Genomic DNA, 27,629 nt, shown 5'->3' on the forward strand with positions numbered 1-27,629 from the left:
ATGTACATGGGAGCCCATGACGTCATGTACATGGGAGCCCATGACGTCATGTACATGGGAGTCATTCCGGTAATACAACTGAGTCTGACGTCTTTAAAGACTGATGCCTCAAAAAAGGTAAAAATTATTGTATATTTTCTTGCACACACACACACACACACACACACACACACACACACACACACACACACACACACACACACACACACACACACACACACACACACACCATCAGTAGTTTCAAAGCGCCACACAACTAACATCAGTGGCAAAATAGTTCATTACCCACAGAGCTCTCATACTGCAACTACTCTTAGATAATTACTCAACTAACTCTCTCTCTCTCTCTCTCTCTCTCTCTCTCTCTCTCTCTCTCTCTCTCTCTCTCCGGAAGCTTGTTACGACAGGTAAATTGGCCACCACAAAACAAACATAATCTTGAACTTTCTCACAGGTGTAGCACTTGAGACCAGCGGATACAACGAACCAGTCGCCTATACAGACGCTAAACAATTAAACAGACAATTTGGGGCTCCTGTCCCACTCTCGCCAATTTAGGATAACAAAACGAGAAACTGATTGAGAATGATGCTGGGGGGGGGGGGGAAGAGGGGGTAGAGGGGGGGGGGGGAGAAGGGACAAATTGTAAGAGGTGGTGGAAAGGGTGTTGATGGTGGAAAGACTAGTTCGAAAAGGGTCCGAGGGTTATTGGAAAGGGAGAAGGAGTGTTGAAAAGAGGGAGTGGGGTTGTTGAAGGGGGTTCCTGATGAGTAGGGAAGTGATTACACGAACCGGGTCGTTAAAAGGGATCTCGAGGGAAGAGGTAAATGAAAAGGTGTATATACTCACCTAGGTGTAGTATTGTTGTCCCCTAACTCCCCTTGCCACGTTGTTTAAGTAGCTTCAGGGCACCAATCCCCCCCCCCTAGCCACTGGGCATGGCGAGAAGGAACCCCCTAAGCATACGGAGATGAGCTCTTGGGTCCCGCCTCTCATCTCTTAATCGACTAGTGTACAGGTTCCAGAGCCTGTACTCTGTCCAGAGCTGTCATATCTGTCTACATTTATGACATATCTGTCATATCTGCATTTAAAGCTGTGTATGGAGCCAGCCTCCACCACTTCAGATCTTTTCTGCATTTCAATTGTTTACTGAATTGTACTACAGTACAATTGTGTACTGAAACAATTAATGATCCTTGTGGCTCATATGGGTTTCCATCTGGGTTCCCTTATTTATGTACAACCTCCTGCTAAACAGTTTGTGCTTGTCTTCCTTCTCTATTTCCCTGAGTATTTTGTATGTGGCAGTCATGTCACATCTGTTTCTTCTCTCTCTTCCAGTGATGTGAGATTTAACTTCATTAATCATGTGTGTGTGTGTGTGTGTGTGAGTGTGTGTGTGTGCACGCGTGCGCGTTCGCGTTTCGTTATTATGAATGCATCTCACTGCATGTAATCCTCGTGGAATTTAATATCTGCAAGAAGTGAGTTCGTGGTTGTACCAGCCAGTCCTAATGGTTGGAAATCAAGCGCTCTCTCTCTCTCAAAAGAGAGAGAGAGAGCGTTTTGAGAGCGTTTTCAAGCGTTCTCAAAAAAGTTCCACAGGGGTAACGAGATGCACCCGAGCACCGCCGGGTACCCCATAGGGACAGATGTCGTGGGAATTCTTCACCATATCTGGTCATGTTTGGTATCCTGTGTTTCTGAGATCCTTACATCACTGCTAGGGAATACCAGATCACTGGTAGCAAATTGTGTGGGAAATACTAGTTTCACTACTAGCAATTGTCTGGGAAATACTAGCTTCATTACTAGCAATTGTGTGGATAATACTAACATTAGTACTAGCAATTGTCTGGATACTACTAACATCACAACTAGCAATGGTCTGAGAACTGCAGCCGCCAGTACTAGTGAGAACAATGAAACTGAATATCTTATTCTGAAGCAAACTGGATTCACTTCACCGAAAATATGTTTTTCTCGACTATTTTTCTCTGGGTAATGATCATAATTATCGGTTCTGAACAAAAAGAACATAGGTATCTGGGGGGTACAAATTTATAATTTTTTTCTTGCCAAAGTTCCAATCACAGTGGTTGATTGGTTGATTATCAATTAATATGTCTAGTGATATATGTCCTTGATGAAACTGGCTAATGCGACCTCGCTAAATCTCCTGATTTGACCTTCTTCTGATAATCCCCCTTCCCCTTCCATTAGAGGTTTGGATAGTTAAGCTTAGAGTGAAAGGCGTCTAATTACTACCGTATAGTTGACCTTCCAACAGTCGTGGGGAGGCTGCTTAAAGATTTATTAGAATACTCAATTCGGATTCGGATTTGTATGTGTAGTATGGTCTGGTGTGTGTGTGTGTGTGTGTGTGTGTGTGTGTGTGTGTGTGTGTGTGTGTGTGTGTGTGTGTGTGTGTGTGTGTGTGTGTGTGTTTTATTAGGGGGCCTTTGGTGTGGTGTTTTGTATAATGTTTGGTATGGTGTTGGTTAGGTGAATAGCGTGGTGTTTGTAATGTGTTTTAAGTGATGTTTGATGTAGTGTTTACCGAGCGATTTGGCGTGATTAATACATTACTCAGTCGACTAGAGAATGGTCCGGGACAGATCGAAACGTCGTCGTCCCTTCACTTTCTAGCATGTGTGTGTGGTTTGGCCAACATATTACTCAGACTCATATCAAAACATTTTGGAAATACAAAAAAATATCCATCCCCAGCTCCGTTGCCGCGTGTGTGTTGGCCATTCAAAACTCCCGCAATATTTAACAACACAAAGTGACAGAAAAAATAGAAGTTATTAGACCACTTTAGATGAAATAACATTAACGCTGTGTTCGGCTAACAGCTTGGTCAATTACCAAGAACACAACCTTACATCCAACGACCTCGTTCTCACGCCATGACACCCTTTACCACTGGAAGGGAAGGGAAGGGAAGGGAAGGAAAGGGAAGGGAAGGGAAGGGAAGGGAAGGAAAGGGAAGGGAAGGGAAGGGAAGGGAAGGGAAGGGAAGGGAAGGGAAGGGAAGGGAATTATCAGGGGGGGAAAGCGCCAAGCCATTACGGCTATAAAGCCCTGGGAAGGGGGGGGGGCCTTTACCGCCGGAGTTCCTGTATACTGTATTTAGGGTTAAAGGGGGGGATATATATAGTGAAAATATTGCTGTTTGTTGTGTGGATAGTGGGATGGGTTGCAACGATAATGGGATAGATTGTGAGGCTATTGGGATATATTGTGAGGATAATGGGATATATTAAGGGTAAATGGATATATTGTGAGAATAATGGTATATATTGTGAGGATAATGGTATATATTTAGGATAATGTGATATATTGTGGGGATAATATATATTGAGGAATATTATGAGGATAACGACATATATTGATAATGGCATATATTATGAAGATGATGTTATATATATATTGAGGATAATGAGATATATTATGAAAGTAATGGTATATATTGAGGATAATGGGATATATATAATGAATGCATTGGTATATATTGAGGATAATGGGATATGTATAATGAATGCATTGGTACATATTGAGGATAATGGGATATATTATCCCGTTAATAAGACGCTAAATAAACATCCCTGTACGGTTAGGCTTTTCCCGTCACTAATTCTCCCCGGCGCATAGATGTCTCCCGCCAAGATAGACATCAGGGACCAGACTCAGGAAGCAGTTACGCAAGCACTTACGAACGTGTACATCTTTCCTCAATCTTTGACCGCTTTGGTTACATTTATTAAACAGTTTTCAAGCAAGAAATCTTCCTAATCAACTGTTGTTATTGGTATAAACAGCCTCCGGGTGCTTCTCAGCTCATTAACTGCTTAATAATTGTAAACAAAGCCCCCCAAAGATTGAGAAAAGATGTACAGGTTCGGTAAGTGCTTGCGTAACTGCTTCGTGAATCTGGCACCTTACATTAACATCTTACATGAACAAAGGAGCAGTAGCCAAATATACAATCGTTGCTGTTCAGACCGTACAATGCAGCGGACAATGAATGTAGGACATTTATAACGTGCAGATGCTGTAAACATGACATCTGAACAGAGGCAAGACGGTGCAGTAAACTGCATGAATAGCAAGCAAGCTTAATAAAGCAGGGGATTACTGTAAATAAAATATATTTCGGAAGTTTTATTTTTCTTCGAATCGTGTACAATAAGCACTGTGTGTGTGTGAGAGAGAGAGAGGGGAATGAACATATATATATATATATATATATATATATATATATATATATATATATATATATATATATATATATATATATATATATATATATGTGTGTGTGTGTGTGAGAAAGCTGCATGAACGCCAAGCTATATGACGATCATTGGTGCGGTGGTCAGGGTACTGTGTACGTTTAGGGGTGATCCTGGACGGCATGGGTTCGAATCCTGGCCGGGTCAAAGAGTTCTTAGTGATATTATATTATATATATATATATATATATATATATATATATATATATATATATATATATATATATATATATATAACAAAATGGTAAATGTCCCCCCACGTTCTCATAATAGGCAGCTCGCCCCTTTAGACAAAAACTCTGGCCCATATCACCAGCTCATCTTGGGGGGATTTGGTTGAAAAGAAGGAATTGTAATGGAGGCCATTAATAGCCATTAACAGCGTGAGTGTTTTTGCACTCCTACCCATCACTAAGCTCTCGGGCTCCCGTGGGACGATTCTGAAATTAATTAGCCTTATGCAAATCTGGTAACATATTTTAATAGCATCCAGTATTTTTTTTGTCCAATTAATTGGATCTCATTAGCTTCAAGCAGGAAATATTTAATGGCAAGAGTTTTTAAAATTATCTATAAATTATTTTTTGGATTTTATATATATATATATATATATATATATATATATCAGCTAAATCTCTGCTACTTTATAGAAAACCGAAGACGTATTTTCCACATCGGTATCTATCACGTATTTCAATATGCAAATGTGATACATTTATCAGTATGTGTCACGTGTTTCAGTATGTGGCGTGGGTCCCTCTACTCCAGCACGCCCCTAGCCCAGGCTCACGTCACACACCCATGCATCATGCCACCCATCACAACGGCATGAAATATGAACGAGAAAGTCAGGTGATGTAGTACGGGGATTTTTTTTTAACCAGCGTCGTGGTGAGTACTAAACATGCGCGTCTGGTAACCACCAGGACGCTGGTTCAAATTGTGGAGGTTTGTCGCCCTTCCTATGGCGATTTATTGCCCTTTACTGTGGCGATTTATTGCCCTTTACTGTGAAGGTTTATTGCCCTTTACTGTGGCGATTTATTGCCCTTTACTGTGAAGGTTTATTGCCCTTCACTGTGGCGGTTTATTGCCCTTCACTGTGAAGGTTTATTGCCCTTCACTGTGGCGGTTTATTGCCCTTCACTGTGAAGGTTTATTGCCCTTCACTGTGGCGGTTTATTGCCCTTCACTGTGAAGGTTTATTGCCCTTCACTGTGAAGGTTTATTGCCCTTCACTGTGGCGGTTTATTGCCCTTCACTGTGGCGGGTTATTGCCCTTCACTGTGGCGGGTTATTGCCCTTCACTGTGGCGGGTTATTGCCCTTCACTGTGGCGGGTTTATTGCCCTTCACTGAGGCGGTTTATCGTCCCTGATTCATAACCGAACACATCAACTATATGGTTTGTCCTAAGTCTAATTTCATTATAATTCAAACATCACGTATGTCTGTGTATTTTGTATAACGAAGAACAGTGAATATGTTGAGGTTTCATGTGACGTGTAGCATTACTTTGACAACATCTGCTTCTGTGGCGTTGTGTACAACCCTGACGTGTACACATGGCGATGTGTACAGTCCTCACGTGTATACATGACGATGTGTACAACCCTGACGTGTACACATGGCGATGTGTACAGTCCTCACGTGTATACATGACGATGTGTACAACCCTGACGTGTACACATGACGATGTGTACAGTCCTCACGTGTATACATGACGATGTGTACAACCCTGACGTGTACACATGACGATGTGTACAGTCCTCACGTGTATACATGACGATGTGTACAACCCTGACGTGTACACATGGCGATGTGTACAGTCCTCACGTTTATACATGACGATGTGTACAACCCTGACGTGTACACATGACGATGTGTACAGTCCTCCCGTGTATACATGACGATGTGTACAACCCTGACGTGTACACATGACGATGTGTACAGTCCTCACGTGTATACATTGTGCATCATGTACACATGCCGCGATGTACAGCCCTCACGTACACTCCTCGTATCATATACACATGTACGTGTGGTGGCAGAGGAGGGTGATTCCAACACGATGGCACCAGAGGAAGATATCATGTATCAACCTTCAAATCTCACAGGAAGTTTTGGAGGCTGGAATCGTTCAAAACGTACGTCGTCATTGAGTTGGTCTCCTCCGTCTGAGAGGAATTTGCCTCCCATCAATATTTCAACAGGTTTTGCTTAGCTCTGAAAGTTACTTGGGACAGAGGTGTAGTAGCGGGTTCCTTTGGGATCCTTCGGGATCCTTCGGGATCCTTCGGGATCCTCGGGATTTTGGTTAAGGGTGTTCAATGAAAGCCGAAGGAACCATCTGTTGCAGAGTCAACGATCGCGGACCTATTTGTTGCAAAGTAAACGGTCTTGATCCCATATGTGGTAAACTCAACGATCATGTACCCAGCTGTTGCAGAGTGTGGGTGTGGAGAAAGGGGTGGGTAACCCCCCCCCACATCCTGGTGTTTACATACATCACATATTTATGAGAAGTCATATGTGTAACGGTCCATCAGTGCAGGAGAGCTGCTTCCGATCTTCCCGTGTAAGGTCTTGGTGATTCCAAGCAAGTTCAGTTCTGATAACACTGAACTTTGTTTTAAACCATCGAGTTATCACTGTGTAATAACTCGTACGATCCCCACTACTGCTATTGTAATAACGGATGTTTTTCCGATCTTGTAATATGTTAACACTCGGGCCGTCATACCAGGACCTAAAACAATTAATCAATACAGACTGAGAACTGCGTAGGCAACTTAAGGGGAGTAGAGAGCGAGAGTGAGTGAGGGGGAGGGTGAGGGAGAGTGAGAGCGAGTGAGGGACAGGGAAATAGAAATATTAGTAGTCACAGCCTTCGTATGAGTTACCAAGTAACGCTGCCACCACCCTGAGTTACCGGACAAGGGACCAGAGTGATTCGTAGAACTTGTAGATGGTATAAGTCCTACCAGGACATGTGTAGGGGACAATTGAATGGTGTGAGGACCTTGGCTTGTCACTCGAATAATCCTGACCACTTGGGGAACTATAGAGTACACAAGAATAAGGGGGGACACACCCCAATATTAACACCTCAACAAGCGTCGGACGGGGGGAGGAATACTGGATAATTAAGGACACAAGGTCACTAGGGCAAAGGGGACGGTAGGCCCAATATCAATAAGCCAAAGAACCATTAATACACACTTCATAACACTTGACAATATATGACTTGATTTGAAACACAATTAAATAGACACTTTCATAACTATATTCCCTAACAGAGGCAAAGAATAAACGAGTGATAATATGCTTTAGTTTAAGAGGGCCGTACTTACTCAAATGGTGTTCCACAGTGACCTTGAGAGGATGTTGTCTTCCGGTGTCCACCTACACCATCCTCCCGGGGGCTTCTCCCACTCTACTGTGTGTGGCCGTCATCTCCTGCTGCTCCCCCCAGCTGAACATGAAGACTTGCCTTCCATGTGGAGGGGTTAATCCCTGTAGATTATCCTGACGACATCCACTCTGACCACCTTAATGTGACCCAGTGACCAGGTGACCTGTCCCGCTGGTTAGCCTCTTCAGAGGTGTGAATTTTCCATTGTCTGGCGCTGCCTGTCTGGCGCTGCCTGTCTGGCGCTGCTGCCTGTCTGGCGCTGCTGCCTGCTTGGCGCCGCGCCTGTGGCCTGTCCATGCTGTTATGACGTTCCTGTTATTCTACTATATACTACTCTCTTGTTACAACTGCTTCACTTAAATTGTCTTAAATTTCATTTTTAAGACCAAAGGAATATATCAAAGGGCTGTCAGGGAGGAATCCAAGGAAAACAGTTAAATGACGATACCTACTTGAGTAAGCATCCTAGTGAATGATATACATTTCATATTACATTCTATTGATGAGGATAGAATCTTCACAGCTTAAGTATTTCTAATGGCCTTTCAATTTATAAAATTGTATGTAAATATACTTTACATGCAAAATTATTAAGATTAATATCTCTTAAAGATATATTTTCTTTAGATATGTTTCAATATAATTAATTTATTCTAATTAATTTTGTGGAGAATTAGATAATAACTCAGTTGTTACATTACTCGAGGTATAGGCATCAGACAATTGTTCGTTTCATTTATCTTCGATAAATGAAATTCCCCCCAAAAAGAGAGAATTAACACAAAATATACGGTATATATCCAAATATATCCAATATATATATTTTATATTTTATATACTCTGATGATAATAATAATAATATATATTCCTAACTATATTTATAATAGCGAGTAAACATTTACCACATTTACCATAGATTAGACACTTATCTTTATTCCCCAGAAAATTCCATTTATTTCTAGAAAATTTTTGTTCGGTTATTTCTGGCCGCGTCTGAGAGTCCAGCAACTCCCCCGAAAACTTCCAGATCTCAGTGTACGCCATTAACGGGAAGGGAAGGAGGGGGGGGGGGATGGGGCAGGGGGGGGGGGTCTCAAGCAGGGGATCTGGAGACGTCTCTCAATGGTCTTTAGGGGGAGAGCTTTCAACTTGGTGGGCTCTTCCTGATGCCTAAGTCATTATGGCTTCACCGTGAACTCTCTCTCTGTCTCTCTGTCTCTCTCTCTCTCTCTCTCTCTCTCTCTCTCTCTCTCTCTCTCTCTCTCTCTCTCTCTCTCTCTCTCTGTCTCTCTCTCTGTCTCTCTCTCTCTCTCTACCCAACTATTTGGACTGGACGGTATAGCGACGGTCTCGCTTCATGCAGGTCGCCGTTCAATCCCTGACGGTCCAAGTGGTTGGGCACTATTCCTTCCCCCTGTCCCATCCCAATTCCTTATCCTGACCCCTTCCAAGTGCTATAGTCCAAATGGCTTGGCGCTTTCTCCTGATAGTTCTGTTCTCTCTCTCTCTCTCTCTCTCTCTCTCTCTCTCTCTCTCTCTCTCTCTCTCTCTCTCTCTCTCTCTCTCTCTCTCTCTCTCTCTCTCTCTCTCTCTCTCTCCTTTTGAATAGCTCTGAACTTCTCCCTTCTGATATCTTCATTATATTAACTATATTAGTTCATTAAGATTGGGAACTATGTCACGGGAATTTAATATATGCGAAAGTGATTGGATAAAGGTCTTGTGTGTGTGTGTAATTTTCTCAGTGAAAAAAAATAAATAAATTGATTGGATTCGAATTTTATATATTTGTTGATGGTTTGTTATCGGTTAGAAAATATTGCGTTTCACTTCTCTTCTTTCAAATCAGGAAATATAAAATACAATTTTTATTGCTGTTGCAAATAAAACGACTCGAATGTGTTTGTTCATTGCTGTTAAGGCTTAAAGGCGTTCCCAGGATTCATACAACCGCTCGCAAACACAAAACAAACCGACGCTCGCAAACACAAAACATACACACCCTCGCAAACACAAAACATACACACCCTCGCAAACACAAAACATACACACCCTCGCAAACACAAAACAAACAGACCCTCACAAACACAAACATACACACCCTCGCAAACACAAAATAAACAGACCCTCACAAACACAAAACATACAGCCGCTTACGTAATACGTCACATTTTTTTACGAACGCATCAGATCGCTAAAAGTACTACGTAATAGTTAAAATTAAACCACCAAAATATTAACGTTTGGTATACATCGGTCTCAATAGGTTGGGTGGGATGTTTGGGTTCGTACGTTCCTAGTTAAGCAAAACAGTTGCACTCTCAATTGTCAGCGAGATTCACAAAGCAGTTAAGCAAGCACGTACGAACGTGTACATCTTTCCTCAATCTTTGGCGGCTTTGGTTACATTTTTTAAACAGTTTATAAGCATGAAAACTTCCCAATCATCTGTTGTTATGGTTAAAAACAGCCTCCTGGTGCTTCGGAGCTCATTAACTGTTTAATAATTGTAAACAAAGCCGTCAAAAATTGAGAAAAGATGTACAAGTTCGTAAGTGCTTGCGTAACTGCTTCGTGAATCTGGCCCCTGACCCGTAAGTTCTTGCGTAACTGCTTCGTGAATCTGGCCTCTGATCCGTAAGTGCTTGCGTAACGGTTTCATGAATCTGGCCTCTGATCCGTAAGGACTTGCGTAAATGCTTCGTGAATCTGGCCCATGATCCATAAGTGCTTGCGTAAATTCTTCGTGAATCTGGCCCCCTGTTGTTTGTGAACACTGTCGACTCTTGCGGCGTTCACGAGGCGCTGAACACCTCGCACTGTTCTCATCCGTATGAGTAGGAATTAAACACTGTGTTTTGGCCAGGGGTTCCGGATATCCCATACTGGTGTTGCTTCCCGTCACCGGCCAGACGCAGTTACTGGACCAACCGGTCGTGTCTGCATATCCGTAACTCACAGAAGCTAATTTCTTATCCGGATTTCAACCGAGTCATACTCAACGCGACCTACAATCATTTGAGAGAGAACTCGTTTCATACTTGAAACAACAAACTCGTTAAGTAATCTTAACGTGTCGCAAAGGTCTGCGCCCGGCGCTACCGCGAGCGCTTTAGCCTGTGTTCGTATCCTGTCAGGGGAGGATTGACTGGGCGCCAATCCTTAACTGTAGCTTCTATTCACCCAACAGTGAATGGGTACTTGATTGTTAAACGATTTGGCGGGTCGTATTCCGGGGAAAATTAGGGGAAACGCTATACGTGCTAGTGACTTTACATAAGTACAAGGACTCTTCTATATATAAATAAAAAACAACGTAATAATATTGGTGTCGAGGATAGAGGATATAGGAGTTCCCCACAATAGTGGTGCCAGGAGCTTGCCACAATTATGATGTGGATAGAGGCTAGGAGCCTCTATACAATATTCATGTTATGGAGAGAGAGAGAGATGGGGGCTAGAAGCCTCCCACAATATTAGTGTCGTGAATAGAGAGGCTAGGAGACCTCCCCACAATATTGGTGTCGTGGATAGAGGGGGGGCTGGGAGCCCCTCACAATGTGCTGGGGACCATGCACCATTATATCGGAACTGGTAAAAATATTGAATTATTGCAGACTGCCGGAACAAGGGAGTGACGCTGAGCGTTGAGCACGTTTGTGTTCGTGGCTGTGGCCTTGTTCGTTGAGCACGTTTGTGTTCGTGGCTGTGGCCTTGTTCGTTGAGCACGTTTGTGTTCGTGGCTGTGGCCTTGTTCGTTGAGCACGTTTGTGTTCGTGGCTGTGGTGTTGTTCGTTGAACACGTTTGTGTTCGTGGCTGTGGCCTTGTTCGTTGAGCACGTTTGTGTTCGTGGCTGTGGTGTTGTTCGTTGAACACGTTTGTGTTCGTGGCTGTGGCCTTGTTCGTTGAGCACGTTTGTGTTCGTGGCTGTGGTGTTGTTCGTTGAACACGTTTGTATTCACGGCTGTGGCCTTATGCATTAAACATGTTTTATACGTTCCAGTGTCATCAAGCGCTGAGCTTGTGTTTAAAAATCTGTGTATAAGCAGGAAAGCTTGTCTACATAAGACCTCAGCCATATTATACAAATCAGTGCGAATCGCACCGGTGAAAATTTGGATATAAGTGCCGCGTGACTTATGATCAAAAGAACGCCGAATGCAGTAATATTGCTTAAAATTATTAAAAAAAATATCTGATTCTTGTAGCGTCCGTTCTGTTCCTTAAAATGAAGTGAGGTAAAAGGTATTGTGAATAACTCAGATTTATGTGTCGTATTCATTTTCATAAATATTTTTTTTGTTGTAATTGCCAACAAATTAAGAGAATGCACGGCTCTTTCGTCTAAACTATCGGTAAACCTGTTTTTCTCCCTTAAAAAAAATGTATCCCTAAAGAAATTGTAAACTCAGTGCATTCGTTGAGAATTTTTGACCCCTTAGCATAGTTTACTTTCATTGTTATACGAGAGGGGGAGTGATATAGGGCTCAGGCTATATGGCTCTGTATTGGTCTATGCTCTCACTGGACCTCTGTTGTATAGTGAATGCTGAATTAAAGGGGGGGGGGGACGAGGTGGGGAAAGGGGGATAGTGATTGGGTTTGGAAGAGGTGGTGATTGGGTTTGAAGGAGAGGGGGGGGGGGTGGGGTAGGGAATGGTGATTTTGTTTGAAAGAGAATAGGGAATGGTGATTGGGTTGGAGGGCGGACAGGTTTCATGGGGAGGGAGGGGACAGTATCTGTCGGTATATATTTCATTCTCGTGTCGTAAATTTCAAACGAAACATTTGCTTCTCCCGTCCTGTCATCGGCCGGGTCCACAGTCCTTAGATATATAACACCAACCCTGTCTTGGAAGATGTGTGGCTCTCCTGTTGGACAGAAAAGATCTCATGGCCGGCAGCTACATACAGCAAGTGTGTGTGTGTGTGTGTGTGTGTATACCCGTACACGAATCTATACTTGAACGTGGTATGATTCAATCCCCGACGGTCATTTTATAAACTAGATCTTTATTTTAGGGGGAAAAAATTGGCATTTCCATGGATATCAGTAACAAACATCTACGAAGTTTTAGAAATTGCATGCCAAAGATGGGTTTAATATATATATATATATATATATATATATATATATATATATATATATATATATATATATATATATATATATATATTTATTTATATATTTATATATTTATATACATAATAGATAGTTGTACTGGCTTAGTGCTTTCTCCTCATAATTACCTCCCTGCCACTATCACTGACTTGAAGAAGCTCCAACAATTTTCACACAAGTTTAAAAGTTATTTTGCACTGCATTTCAAAATGAAACCGTCTCATTCCTCAAGCTTCGTCCCCATCTGCTGGCCTCGACACCCCGCAAGTTTAATCACAGCAAGTGAATATCCTCAGAGTTCACTCGGATGTCCTGTTCGATATTCTGTACACCGTGTGAGAGCTTCCATGCCCCACCCGGTATAGAACATCCAAAACCCACCGTGTTAAAACACACTGATAATATCACGGGAAGATAGGAGGCGGGGGATTTAATATTTTGTTACTGCGCACATATCATTGACATTATATGGAAATGAACGATTTTTTTAGCGAAGTGTAGGAGCGTTGGAGGGGTTAGGGGGTTGGTTGGTGGGGGTGATGGAGAGAGGGAGAGAGGGAAGGGGGGTTGGTGGGGGTGATAGAGAGAGGGAGAGGGAGGGGGGGGGGATGAGATCTCGCCTCTGCCGAGACGGCTGGGAATCGTTCGCCTGCACACCACCGCCTCCAGCTGCATTTTAAGTTGTGAAGACGATGAATTTTCCTGACACGAGTTGCTGGAGGCCGAGGAGCAGCGAGCAGCGGATAAATTCGTCGCGTTAGGACCTATACATATCAAGATCCGCTCTTGTTGTGAGACCAAGGTCGTGAGGAACAAGCTAACCGTCAAGGTGTATGGACATATCATATATATATATATATATATATATATATATATATATATATATATATATATATATATATATATATATATATATATATATATATATATATATATATATTATATATATACCTAGGTAGTGTAGTTGACAATTCAAAAGAGTGACTTTTGCAAAGTTGCGATGGTAAAAGTGTGGTTGTTAAAGTGCCACAGTCCATCCTCCTGAAATAATAGTCTTTACAGCAGCTATTTGGTCAAAAGCACCAATATGTAGTGATGGACCGCTACAACGTTGACGATTTGCATTATTGAAATAATGATAAATAATGCAATAATGCAAAATAATGACAATAATGCATTATTTTGCATTATTGGCCAATTGGGAAATTTTTTAACGGTATCATATAGAACCACAACTAAACTAACCTCTTCTAGCAATCCTAGGCCTATTGCACCATCGTAGGCCTGATATGGTACATATAGTGCAATACTTGGCCTAAGAATGTTTAAATGTGGTTCTTAAGCTTTATTTTTTCCTGACTACATATTGGCACTGTCGATCAAAAAGTTCTAGTAGGTACAATTATTTCAGGAGGAAGGGGGTGAATATACATTATGTATATTTGTATACAAATATACATTATGTATATTTGTATACAAATACACGCAAAGCAAGATGGATGTTGCATTCAATCATTATTTAAAAACAAAATTAGAATTTCAGAACTATTGATTGACACTCTTGAAATTTAAAAGTTTTAGTACTAATGACTATGAACATTGTATAACCCGAGCGCTCTTCTGGGAGAATGACGGCCGCTTCATTAATTATGTCAGCCTTGTCTGGCTCTCGTGACACAAGGGGGCAACATAAGTAAGAAGAATTCCTTAATGAGAAATAATTTAAAATAGATAAAATGAAGAGAAACTTTCAATGAAGAGAAAGCCACACTGAGGAGAAATCTACTGTGAGTACAAACCCACACTAAGGAGAAACCTTCACAATAAGATGAAGAGCAAAATTAGGAGAAACTCGATTGAGGAGACACATAATGAAGAGAACCCTAAAGTGAAGAGAACCCTAAAATGAAGAGAAACCACAAATGAAGTATGCCCGCAAAAGAAGAGAAAGCGAAATGAAGATTAATCCCATATATAGCGAACCCAAAATGAAGCGAAACCCCTAATAAAGAGAAACACAGAATAAGTTGACGTCCCCAAAATGAAGTGAAACCCCAAATAAATGAAATCCAATCTGAGGAGAAACCTAACGCTACCTACTTTGCGTGTCTCTGACATCGAACGACTGACGGAAAACGTCAAGAATTTAAGTTGGAATATATATATAGAAGATCAGCACTTCGAAAATATTCTGCTCAACCACCGAGAGAGACGAGCTGAAGGACCCAGCAACTCGTCTAAATCTACTCTGTTTATCGCTTGAGATAAGGAAGTGTGTACCTCCCCTGAGGGCAGGTGTGGACATCCACTTCGATGGCTCTCTCCTCGAGTTGACACCAGAGGCTGTAACGACAATGCAGATGATTGTACGTTGACCTCTCTTTCTCTCAGGAGACAAGATCGAAGATGTAAATCATATCAATGAAAATATTTATACTGTTTTATCTCGGGAACGACGTTGGCAATTTACCGTTGCCCAGAATAAAACTATTTGATGACTATCTGACGGAGACACTAAATATAGCCTCGGGTCATTAGACTAGACAATAAAATACTGCTATCGACTTCTCACACACACACACACACACACACACACACACACACACACACGCACGCACACACACACACACACACACACACACACACACACACACACACACACACACACACACACACACACACACGCACACACGCACACACGCACACAAACACACACACACGCACGCACACGGGTCCTCTCGAGCGTTCGAGGGTCAGTCCAAATAGGCCCGGGTTTGATTCCCAGCCGAGGAATCAAACACCTGATGCCTCTGTTTACCTAACAGTAAATAGTTACCTGGGAGTTAGATGGTTGTTATGGGCTGCATCTTAAGGGAGTGGTGTGTGTGTGTAGGTATGATGAGGATAATAGGTCGAGAATCAGTACATTAGACAACGGACGGTCAGCAACGAGAGGACCAGGGCTCAAACAGTAAATACAAAAAGTGAACACACACATAACAGGAAGACACATGTAAAATGTTAATAAAAGGAAGAGAACACTTCGAACAACAGGAAAACAAAAACATTTGTAAATGACATTTTTTCGAATGAATAATGAATCATTATTCCGCACCTGGCACCTTCAAAGGCTTATGTTGCATGCTGATGCGTGTGTAGGGAGGGGGAGGGGGGAATGGGGGGGGGGGAAGGGGAGGGGAGGTAGGGTGAGGGGAGGGCAGGTATAAATATATTATTTATTTGCTTCAAGGGTTATTAGTTAAAAAAAAACAATAACAAAACACATTTACACTGCCACCACCTTCCCGACCAACCATACCTGAATGTGTCGATCACCGATCCCCCAGGAAGGCAAGGAATCAGCAACCATGGGACTCCGGGTAATATGAATTTCAGTAATAAATTTTGGAAAATTAGTTTGTGTAATTTACGGGGCTGCATCCAAGTGGACAGCCAGGATTATAGGGACGGTCTCTGTCCTTATGTTTTATGTATTATTACTGTTGTGTTGATAGGTATAAATACATGCTGGGGCGCACCTTTTGGGTGTGCCGTTATTGTTGTTGGAGTATTGGATGGAATTAGTTAGGATTAGATAATTTCTTTTGTTTTGAGGCATTGGTTGAAAATAGTGTTGGGTTAAAAATGTTGTTTTTGGAGTTAATGGTTAGGGTAGGGCAGGATTTCTAGATAAGAAAAGTGTGTGTAACTTGCTTTACACACAAATTTCTTAATTTCCGAGGAGGGGGAGTTGTAATGATCTGGGGCTCAGATCATTGGTTCTCCCTTCTCCCCTCTTTTCCCTCTCCTTCTCCCCTCCTTTCCTTCTCCCTCTCCCCTCCTTTCTTCTCCCCTCCCCTTGGCCGTCATTCGTCTCCTCTCCTCTTCCCCCCCCCCTGTCGCCCATTTGTCAGGGTCAAGAGGTTGACCTGAGGGTAGGGTGGTCTTGGATACCTTGGCTTCTCCCACTCAATTCCCCACTCAGATGTTCCCCTCTCCATCCCCTCTCATCCCCTCTCTTCCCCTCTCACCGGCCTCTTCCCCATACGAGGCAGAGTCAAATGTCCCTACTCGCTATCTTAGAGGAGACAGGCTTGAATATAATTTATCAGTTTTGTAAACATTGCTCGCAGGTGCCTGGGCTCCATAGACGCGCCTTGTCCCCCTTCTCTTTAGCTGGAGAGAGCTGACTCAATCTTCAGGAATTCATGTAGCTTTCCACGACAGATCAGTGAAGGTGATTGGCCTGAGATAAGGGCCAAGTCCTTATTGGTCCTAGAGAGCCAGACCTCAGGCCTACGTGTTAAATGGTTGGCCATTGCCAAAATAATGGGTGGAGCCCTGGGGCTGTATTAGATGGTGGGAGGAGCAATCCTTCCCAGCAATAAGTTGGAAAAACTAAATTTCATCAGTGTGTCTTGGGAGTGTATTAGGAACAGGGCCGCAAGCCCGTATCCTCGGGGCTGAGGGCAGCCATCAACATCTTGGCCGTAGTGCGGGTGTTTAAGGTATAGTAGCACTTGAGTTCGTGCCCTCAATAAATATCCATTGTGCCTCTGGGGAAATAGAATAGGTGATATGTTCAAATTGTCTTAATTTACATGTTTCATAAAATAAATTGTATAGCTTGTCCAGTGGTATTCACTTAACTCCCCTTTGATATATTTTGCTACTTTGTCATTTTTAGGTGTTGTATTGGAAGCCCCCATGTTCTCCTACTATTAATAGATACTAAAGTTGCCCTTGGATTCAAATAAGTAACGTAAATTACACAAACTAGTTTTCCAAAATTTATTTCTGGAAGTCATATTACCCGGAGTCCCATGGTTACTGATTCCTTGCCTTCCTGGGGGATCGGTGATCGACACATTCAGGTATGGTTGGTCGGGAAGGTGGTGGCAGTGTAAATGTGTTTTGTTATTGTTTTTTTAACTAATAACCCTTGTCCGTGGTGTATCTTCCTCATTTAATATTCCTCTTACATACGTGGCAGTCCAGTGAGGGGTCATACTGGACTGTAACAGTGTTAAGCTGGGGTATTGAGTGAAGAGAGACAGAGATGTACAACAGAGAGCGTATATTACGATCACGAGAGATAACAAGATAACAGGATTAATACTGGGGAACATTGGGTTATTACAATAGAGGCCGCGGTTATTACCACAGGGTAAAGCGGTCATTAGAGAGAGAGGGAGCAGAGCCACTGGGTACCCCCATAGCATTATTATATATTAAAGATTTACATATAGTTATTCAAAGGGTAACTTAGGTGTTCGGGATCCATTGGCAATTATTTGCATTTAAAGTACGTGGTTAAATCTTTAACTAAATTACTTTATAGATATAGATTAATTTATATTTGAGAAAACAATTTGTTAAATAGATGAATGCATCTTTGGGTCGGCCGCCGCTTTAACGAGCTTACTCTGAGAACACGGTAACGTTTCACCTAAGCATGAGTTTATTTTTAATATACCGATTTTAAATTCATAGTTAAAATTAATGAAATGCAAATTTGGGGTCGGCCGCAACTTTGACGAGTATAGTCTGAGGAAGAGTTACTCTTTGTGTGTGTGTACTCACCTAGTTGTGTCTGCAGGATCGAGCATTGACTCTTGGATCCCGCCTTTCGAGCATCGGTTGTTTACAGCAATGACTCCTGTCCCATTTCCCTGATAATATGATAATTCCCTGATAATGTGATAATATGTGTGTGTGTGTGTGTGTCTGTGTGTGTGTGTGTGTGTGTGTGTGTGTGTGTGTGTGTGTGTGTGTATGTGTGTGTATTTCTGCTTGTACTTTGGTTAATTGTTGTGTGCGTGAATATCTGTACCTGTGTGATTCAGTTCATGTGTGTATTTTTTATGTGTTTGTGTGCAATACTGTTTTTTGTATGCGTGTGTATGTGAGTTACTCACGTGTCTTTTGTGTAGATGTACTACGATTTCATATTTTTTTGTGTGTGCAAGAAGATGAATTCATATGTTTTGTAAAATTAACATTATCTAGGGGGTGGGAGGGGGGGAGGGTTTCAGGTTCACAGCTGCCTGCCTGCTTGCCTGCTTGCTTGCTTGCCTGCCTGCCTGCCTGCCTACCTGCCTGCCTGCCTGCCTGCCTGCCTGCCTGCCTGCCTGCCTACCTGCCTGCCTGCCTGCCTGCCTGCCTGCCTGCCTGCCTGCCTGCCTGCTTACCTCATTCAACAAATTCAACTGTTAAAACATTTGTTTTTGTTTGTACAATATTGTACCCACAGGCGCTCCGAAACGATGTTGACCGCAGTCAATTTGCCTCCAGGGCCTAAGTTAACACATCGCACAGCTTTACAGCTCTGGTTTACGGCCCCTGAAAATGTAAACTTTGCGTTTCATGGAAAATTTTCCTATGTGATGAAATATCGCTAATATATTGATAATATGTTTATATATTTTTTTTTCACCTGGACGATCGGGGATGGAGTTTGGACTCGTTAAATGCGCGGCTCTCACCATTCCAATCAACATCACTGTAAACGCAATTGCTAGTAATCTAGCCCTAATCCATGTTACATAAACCGAAGTCTCCAATACCGTGGGAAATATTATTTCATTCAATGGGACATTCGAGGATCGAACTCAGACCCTTAAAATACGAATCCGTTGCCATACCACCAATACCGTTATTGCCTCACACGGATGTTATTATTAAATATCATAATCCAAATAATCCAGACCCGTAGTGTCAGCTTCCATGGGTCTGTTTCGGGAAGCTTTTCAAACGGTGTTTCGTATAAGCTTTTTCGAACAGCTAGTCTAAAATCTACACCCTGACTTAGGAAGGGGGGAGCCAGTCGGCCGAGCGGACAGCACGCTGGTCTTGTGATCCTGTGGTCCTGGGTTCGATCCCAGGCGCCGGCGAGAAACAATGGCCAGAGTTTCTTTCACCCTGTGCTCCTGTTACCTAGCAGTAAAATAGGTACCTGGGTGTTAGTCAGCTGTCACTGGCTGCTTCCTGGGGGTGGAGGCCTGGTCGAGGACCGGGCCGCGGGGACACTAAAGCCCTGAAATCATCTCAAGATAACCTCAAGATAACCTCAAGGAAACAGTTCCGAATGAAATGTAAAGACATCACAATACTGGTTGATGAGGCCAGAAGACACTCCGGTTATCTGCATTCCGTTTTCTTTGTTGACACTTGTTTGTCCACAAAAGTTCATACTGATGCTTTGTCATGTATTTTATTTCTTTGTTCTTTTAAATTTTGTTTTCAATAGATGAAGACTGTTGTTAAAAATATATGGGATGGTAATGAGCAATGTTTTTGCCTCCTGTCTTAAACATTTTAAACATGAAACTGTGGCCAAGTTGTTTCGAAACATTAACAGTGTTCAGTAATGTTAATTTAATTTATTGTCATGTTTACAAACTGTGAATAATAGACATGTTCCTATTGGAATTAAGTAATCTTATCGTCCCTGTGAAGTTTTCATTGGACAGTAAGGAAAAAATAAAATATCTGCCTTTTAAGATTTTTGATTTTTAAAGCTGAAAATAATTTCAAATTTTCTGCATATAAATTTCCAAATAAATGTGCGGTTTCCAAACAAAATACCCATAATTATTTTAATTTTTTTTACGGTGCAATGTTCAATTAAGCCCATATAGAACATCTAATTTGTTCTTTTATCATAAAATTTGCAAGATGGTCGCCGGGGCTCCGTTGAGAATATCTTTCAATTTCTCAATATATATATATATATATATATATATATATATATATATATATATATATATATATATATATATATATATGTCGAACCTTATAGCCAGAATGCACTTCTCAGTCTACTATGCAAGGCCCGATTTGCCTAATAAGCCAAGTTTTCCTGAATTAATATATTTTCTCTAATTTTTTTCTTATGAAATGATAAAGCTACCCATTTCATTATGTATGAGGTAAAAAAAAATTTATTGGAGTTAAAACTAACGTAGATATATGACCGAACCTAACCAACCCTACCTAACCTAACCTAACGTATCTTTATAGGTTAGGTTAGGTTAGGTAGCAGAAAAAGTTAGGTTAGGTTAGGTTAGGTAGGTTAGGTAGTCGAAAAAACATTAATTCATGAAAACTTGGCTTATTAGGCAAATCGGGCCATGAATAGTAGGCTGAGAAGTGCGTTCTGGCTACTAGGTACGACATATATATATATATATATATATATATATATATATATATATATATATATATATATATATATATATATATATATATATATATATATATATATATATATATGTGTGTCTGTGTGTGTGTGTCACAATATTCTGATCGACACTATGACAAATATGTAGCACGCATAAAAAGATCGCAGCGCGCGCCCTGTGTCGCAACACTAATCAGTTCACAAAGAGAGCATCGAAAATAATTTAGAGAATTAATATTAAGTTAACTCCAAGGGGGGAACCTTTGCCGAGGCCGAGAGAGACCTAACAAGAAACAAGGTTTAACAAGCCCCAGCGTGATCCCAGCGTGATCCCCGGGATGACTCAAGCACGCAGCATCCGGGATGGTAGGCATCATGTGCCAGGTCTGTGACAAGCAGCCAGTGTCACTAAGAATGCCCCACCAGATGCCCCAAGACAAGCGCTTTCGACGCAGTCTTCGGCATTCAATTACCGCGCCATGAGAAGGAGGCTGCACTTTGGAGATCGAGAGAAGGAAATTGAGAGGGGGGGGGGATTGAGATACAGGGAGTGAGGGACAGAGTGAGAGATGAAAAGAGTGAAAGGAAGAGAGAGAGCGACAGAGATAATGAGAAGAGGGAGAAGAACAGAGAGACATTTGCTTCAAGATTATAGAAATTAATGAGATTATTTGAATTTATTTAGCGACTCGGTATTTATTAATACCGAGTCACTCATTTGAATATTCTCTTCTAATTTTGTTCTATATATATATATATATATATATATATATATATATATATATATATATATATATTTTTTTTTTTTTGAGTGGGAGAGGGTAAAGCCTTCCTGCCCTGTAAGATTGCAGCTTTACGTGTCTGATTAGTCTCAAGCTTAAAATGCCTACCTGAATATCCTTCAGAGACCTTATCTATTGTCTGCAGCGGTTGCCTGTGAAATCGAACGAAATTGCTTTTATACCAAGGATTTGCTGGAGCAGCAGGTGGCGCTTTCCCCCCTTCCCCAGATCACTTTATGCTTCCGCTCTATCTTGAAATTTACAAGGAGTATGCCCCCCCCCCCCTCCGTGGAGAGTGCTACGGTGGTAGACGTATAAGACTCTCCTGACGGTGTCGTCAGCCTAACTCTGTTTGGTAATGGGACTTTACCGCTCTCCACAATGACAATATTATGCACAGGCAACACTCATTTAGCAGATTCAAAGAGTACGAGTAGCTTTCTGTTTGTTTAGAAGCATGTTATCCCAGTAAGCGTTTTCTTCCAGTAGATTTAATGGATACGTGCTAGTCCAAGTTCGAGTCTGCGATGATATATCTTGAAGTTATCTTGAGATGATTTCGGGGCTTTAGTGTCCCCGCGGACACTAAAGACACCGCGCCTGGTCGTCCTCGACCAGGCCTCCACCCCCAGGAAGCAGCCCGTGACAGCTGACTAACTCCCAGGTACCTATTTACTGCTAGGTAACAGGGGCATTCAGGGTGAAAGAAACTTTGCCCATTTGTTTCTGCCTCGTGCGGGAATCGAACCCGCGCCACAGAATTACGAGTCCTGCGCGCTATCCACCAGGCTACGAGGCCCCTTATACGCGAATGAATGATATACGCGAATGAAAATAAATACAGTTCTTGAACTTTGATATTTTGCATATTTTGATAGTCCTTGGAAACGAATTATGCTTGATTGACGCAACGAAAACGTTGATAACCTGAGTGTCGCAGCTGCCAAAAATAACGGCACTGAATATCATCCGGCTAGAGCCCCGTTACCCGGCTGGAGCCCCGTTACCCGGCTGGAGCCCCGTTACCCGGCTGGAGCCCCGTTACCCGGCTGGAGCCCCGTTACCCGGCTGGAGCCCCGTTACCCGGCTGGAGCCCCGTTACCCGGCTGGAGCCCCGTTACCCGGCTGGAGCTCCGTTACCCGGCTGGAGCTCCGTTACCCGGCTGGAGCTCCGTTACCCGGCTGGAGCCCCGTTACCCGGCTGGAGCTCCGTTACCCGGCTGTATCCGGGCACAATTTTCTTCTGTTTCAATACGTCCAACATTTCTCGGCGTAACTGGCCGTAAGGTGCGACGTAATGGCTTCCATGTGAATTGACCAGGTTGTATGCGCCTATACCACCGCAATATTGTAAATATACTGAGGTGTGTGACTTCTTCTGAAATATACTAAAGTGTGATATATATCGATAGCTTAGTAAATTATATAAGTGTATTCGCAATACACACACGGCTTTACTTGTGTATATGTTTATACACACACATGTGCACATAAATATTATTTAATTTAATCATATGAAACACACCAAATAATTTATTAAATTCTATATATTATATAACTATATACATTGACCTACATTTAATACAATTGGTTCACTGTCCCCCGAAATTTGCGATCCCGAGCAACCAATAGTCTACAGGAACACGTTCACCACCGAAACTATCGACGAGCGAACTATGCAATTTGAAAGAGGGGTTGAGCAGGAGCTAAACTGAGCCAGTCAGCATGGGACCCAAAAGTACGGCTGATGGGGGGGAGTGAACGAGGCACCGGAAGTGTCACAGACGTGGGTGGAGGGAGTACCAAGTGATCACTCACATGACTCAGAGTACCAAGTGATCACTCAGAGTACCAAGTGATCACTCAGAGTACCAAGTGATCACTCACATCACTCAGAGTACCAAGGGACAGTTTAAGATATAGTTGGACAAACCGACACATTTTGAATCAAGTCCCAACATATAATAACGTCCCATAATATAGACCAAGTCCCATAATATAAATAGTACCATAATACAAATCAGGTTCCTTAAATAAATAAATTCAAGTTCCACAGTAAAAATCCAAACCATTTCAAAATATAAATCAAGTCCCATAAATCACGTCTCATAACATAAATAAAGTTCCATATTACAAATCAAGTCCCGTAATATAAATTAGTTTCCATAATACACATTGAGTAAACCAAACATAAAATATGACGGGGACAACCTAACCTATATTCTGAAGGTATGAGCTTTCTCTAATGTATCTCAGCTTTATAACATTTAAGAAATAATGGAATGTTTATAAAAGCTTTCGCTTGAGGCCGCGAAACTTTATAATTCTCGTTAGATAAGCTTTTTTTTTTAAAGTTTTAAACAACTTTAACCGCGAAGAAATCCGTAGATAATTCCCAAATTTTCATCTCTCAATATCAAGCTTTCTTAAGCATCAAGATGAGTGAATATTCATTCTTTAAAGATTATAAATAAAATATTTTGCCACTTATTTTGTATTTTACAGCGCTGTAAAGTGCATTAAAGCGGAGCCATGAAGGGTTTCCCGATACCCATATTGGAAAAGCATTCAGTAAATTTGACTTGATGGTGGAGTTCTGGTACCTGTTGGGCTGAGGACTTAACTGGTCCACTGGTGACCTCCGCCCTTTAGAAGGGGGCGTAAAGTGCATAAAAGAAACAATATTACCATTATCATTCGCACACACACATGATACATGCCACAGAGAGAGAGAGAGAGACTGGCCATTGAATATTTTACAGCATGATCACTCTTCCTTTGGGTATGATGCAGTTTTCGCCTGTACTGGACATAATGAGACCATATTGAATATTCTCTTCCTTTCCTGCTCTACATTTGTTGTACTGGTGGTAAGGATGGTGGGGGGGGGGGGTAAACGGCTTTGCTTTCGGCTGTCTTTCTGACTCCTGTCTTTCGCACTACATATATGTATCGATCTCTATTTATCTTTTTTATCTATATCAAGCTCTGTCTAGATTTTATCTACCTATATCTCAATCTAGTTATGTTGAGGTATCTCTATTTCTCCCTTCAGGCCGCCCTTCGTGCTTTCACCCTTTTTCTTCCCCCCTAGTCTCCCCCCTCTTCCCTCTCCTCCCTCTAGTCTTCCCCTCTTCCCTCCCCCCCCCTAGTCTCCCCCTTTTTCCTCCCATCTCCCCCATTAATCCCCCTTCTCCCCCCACCCCTCTTCTGTCCTCTCCATCTTTCTACCCTCCTTTCTTTCCTCTCCAACCTCGAACGGATAGACATTTCCATTTACACATAGTAAATTACATAAATACCCGGGTAAACGGCGGGAGTATCTTAACACCGCTCCAGAAGGCACAGTAGTCCCTTTCTAGCTGTAAGAACATCACTGCGGGTGTTGGTTTACAGGCTATATTTGTGAAAACATTTAACTTAGGCCCTACCCAACCCAGCCCATATTCGTCCCGTAAACCACAACCATTGCCCTACAAACTTGGGTGAGGCTAGCCCTAAGCATCTGGCCTCCAACGTTGGACAGACAGACAAACAGACCTTCTCCCTTATAGTATAGATCTCCACTGTTCTACCTTGTGATTATAATAATTCTGTCCTTCACATTCCATGCAGCACAATCTCTTCCCGACAGTGTCCATTAATTGTTGATTTCTGAAAAAGTAATCGAAAAGCATTTTTGCTTCTATACCTGGACTCCAGCACTCGGATATTTTCATAGGATTCCTCACGTCTCGTCAAAACTCGTGATATATCATTGAACAAATGCACAGGAGCCTTGATGAGGGCTCGAACCTATGCGATGGGTGTTCCCAGACGCGCTCTAGTCGACTGCACCACGACACGGTAAAAAGAATTGAAACCTGGTGGGGGGGGGGGGGGTACTACTGCGCCCACGAGGGTTCCGAGGCTTCCACTCAAGCCTAACCAACGTTTCACACAATTACTCCCATGCACTCGGGCTCTGTCAACCAGTAGTATTGAAGGACACTACTGGTTGACAGAGCTGTCAACTACTGGTTGACAGAGTCCAAGTGCTGGAGGAAGAGTTGTGTGAAATACCGGTTAGGCTTCAGTGGAAGCCTTGGGGCCCTTGTGGGGTGCAGTAGTACCTCAGATTTCAATTCTTTTACTGGCCTACAGTACCCCACCACCAGCCTACAGTACCCCGCCACCAGCCTACAGTACCCCGCCACCAGCCTACAGTACCCCACCACCAGCCTACAGTACCCCGCCACCGGCCTACAGTACCCCACCACCGGCTTACAGTACCCCACCACCGGCCTACAGTACCCCACCACCGGCCTACAGTACCCCACCACCAGCCTACAGTACCCCACCACCAGCCTACAGTACCCCGCCACCGGCCTACAGTACCCCACCACCAGCCTACAGTACCCCGCCACCGGCCTACAGTACCCCACCACCGGCCAACAGTACCCCACCACCAGCCTACAGTACCCCGCCACCGGCCTACAGTACCCCGCCACCAGCCTACAGTACCCCGCCACCGGCCTACAGTACCCCGCCACCGGACTACAGTACCCCGCCACCGGCCTACAGTACCCCGCCACCGGCCTACAGTACCCCGCCACCGGCCTACAGTACCCCGCCACCGGCCTACAGTACCCCGCCACCGGCCTACAGTACCCCGCCACCGGCCTACAGTACCCCGCCACCGGACTACAGTACCCCGCCACCGGCCTACAGTACCCCGCCACCGGCCTACAGTACCCCGCCACCGGACTACAGTACCCCGCCACCGGCCTACAGTACCCCGCCACCAGCCTACAGTACCCCGCCACCAGCCTACAATACCCCACCACCGGCCTACAGTACCCCAACACCGGCCTACAGTACCCCGCCACCGGCCTACAGTACCCCGCCACCGGCCTACAGTACCCCGCCACCGACCTACAATACCCCTACAGTGCTGCAGTACTCGACAATACCTGCAGTACCCGTAATAATATCCCCCAAGCATCGTCCTCATATCCCTCCCAAGTGCTATACAGTCGTACTGGCATAGTGGTTCCTCCTCGTAATTACCTCACTTTGCCTCTCGGAATTGCGCGGACAGAAGTAACAATATTTGAAGCCGCTCTCTGGGGTACGACCAAGACATTAACAGCGGCAAAAGTACTTAGTACGCTAGTCGTGTTGTGCGATAATTGGATTTCTGGAACGTATACCCCACCGTTTAGGAAGCTCTTTGAATAATATTATAGGAAAGTAAATGTTTCTCCTTTGAATATTTTTTTTTGGTTAAAGTGCTTCTATTTTTAGGTTTGATAAAGGTATTGTGAAAGTACATATGACGAGCATTTTTCACACACACACACACACACACACACACACACACACACACACACACACACACACACACACACACACACACACACACTTATATATATATATATAATAAACTGTGTACCACATTACCGTGAATGTATTATCTCATTCATCTTGGGCACTTGGTTACTCGAACACCCGACCGCTGACGTGGGAGGCGAACGCATATAGTACAGTCGGTAGAGCGTCCACTTCCCATGTCAGAGGTCGGCGATTCGAGACACAAAATGCCCAAGGTGAATAAAGTATATATACATACATATATATATATATATATATATATATATATATATATATATATATATATATATATATATATATATATATATATATATATATATGTCGTACCTAATAGCCAGAACGCACTTCTCAGCCTACTATTCAAGGCCCAATTTGCCTAATAAGCCAAGTTTTCATGAATTAATGTTTTTTCGTCTACCTAACCTACCTAACCTAACCTAACCTAGCTTTTTTTGGC

The 27,629-nt window shown here is 42.8% G+C and overlaps 1 protein-coding gene across 1 annotated transcript; it reads left to right on the top strand.

Moving 5' to 3' along the window:
* Positions 1-27,105, top strand: LOC138351081 (splicing factor 3A subunit 2-like). The gene is made up of 3 exons (XM_069302708.1): positions 1-117; positions 25,943-26,762; positions 27,086-27,105. Exons 1-3 carry the CDS (start codon positions 1-3, stop codon positions 27,103-27,105), a joined length of 957 nt encoding a protein of 318 aa, XP_069158809.1.
* Positions 27,106-27,629: the final 524 nt, after the last annotated feature.

This window comes from Procambarus clarkii, chromosome 48 (assembly GCF_040958095.1).
Source record: "Procambarus clarkii isolate CNS0578487 chromosome 48, FALCON_Pclarkii_2.0, whole genome shotgun sequence".
NCBI classification, from domain to species: domain Eukaryota; kingdom Metazoa; phylum Arthropoda; class Malacostraca; order Decapoda; family Cambaridae; genus Procambarus; species Procambarus clarkii.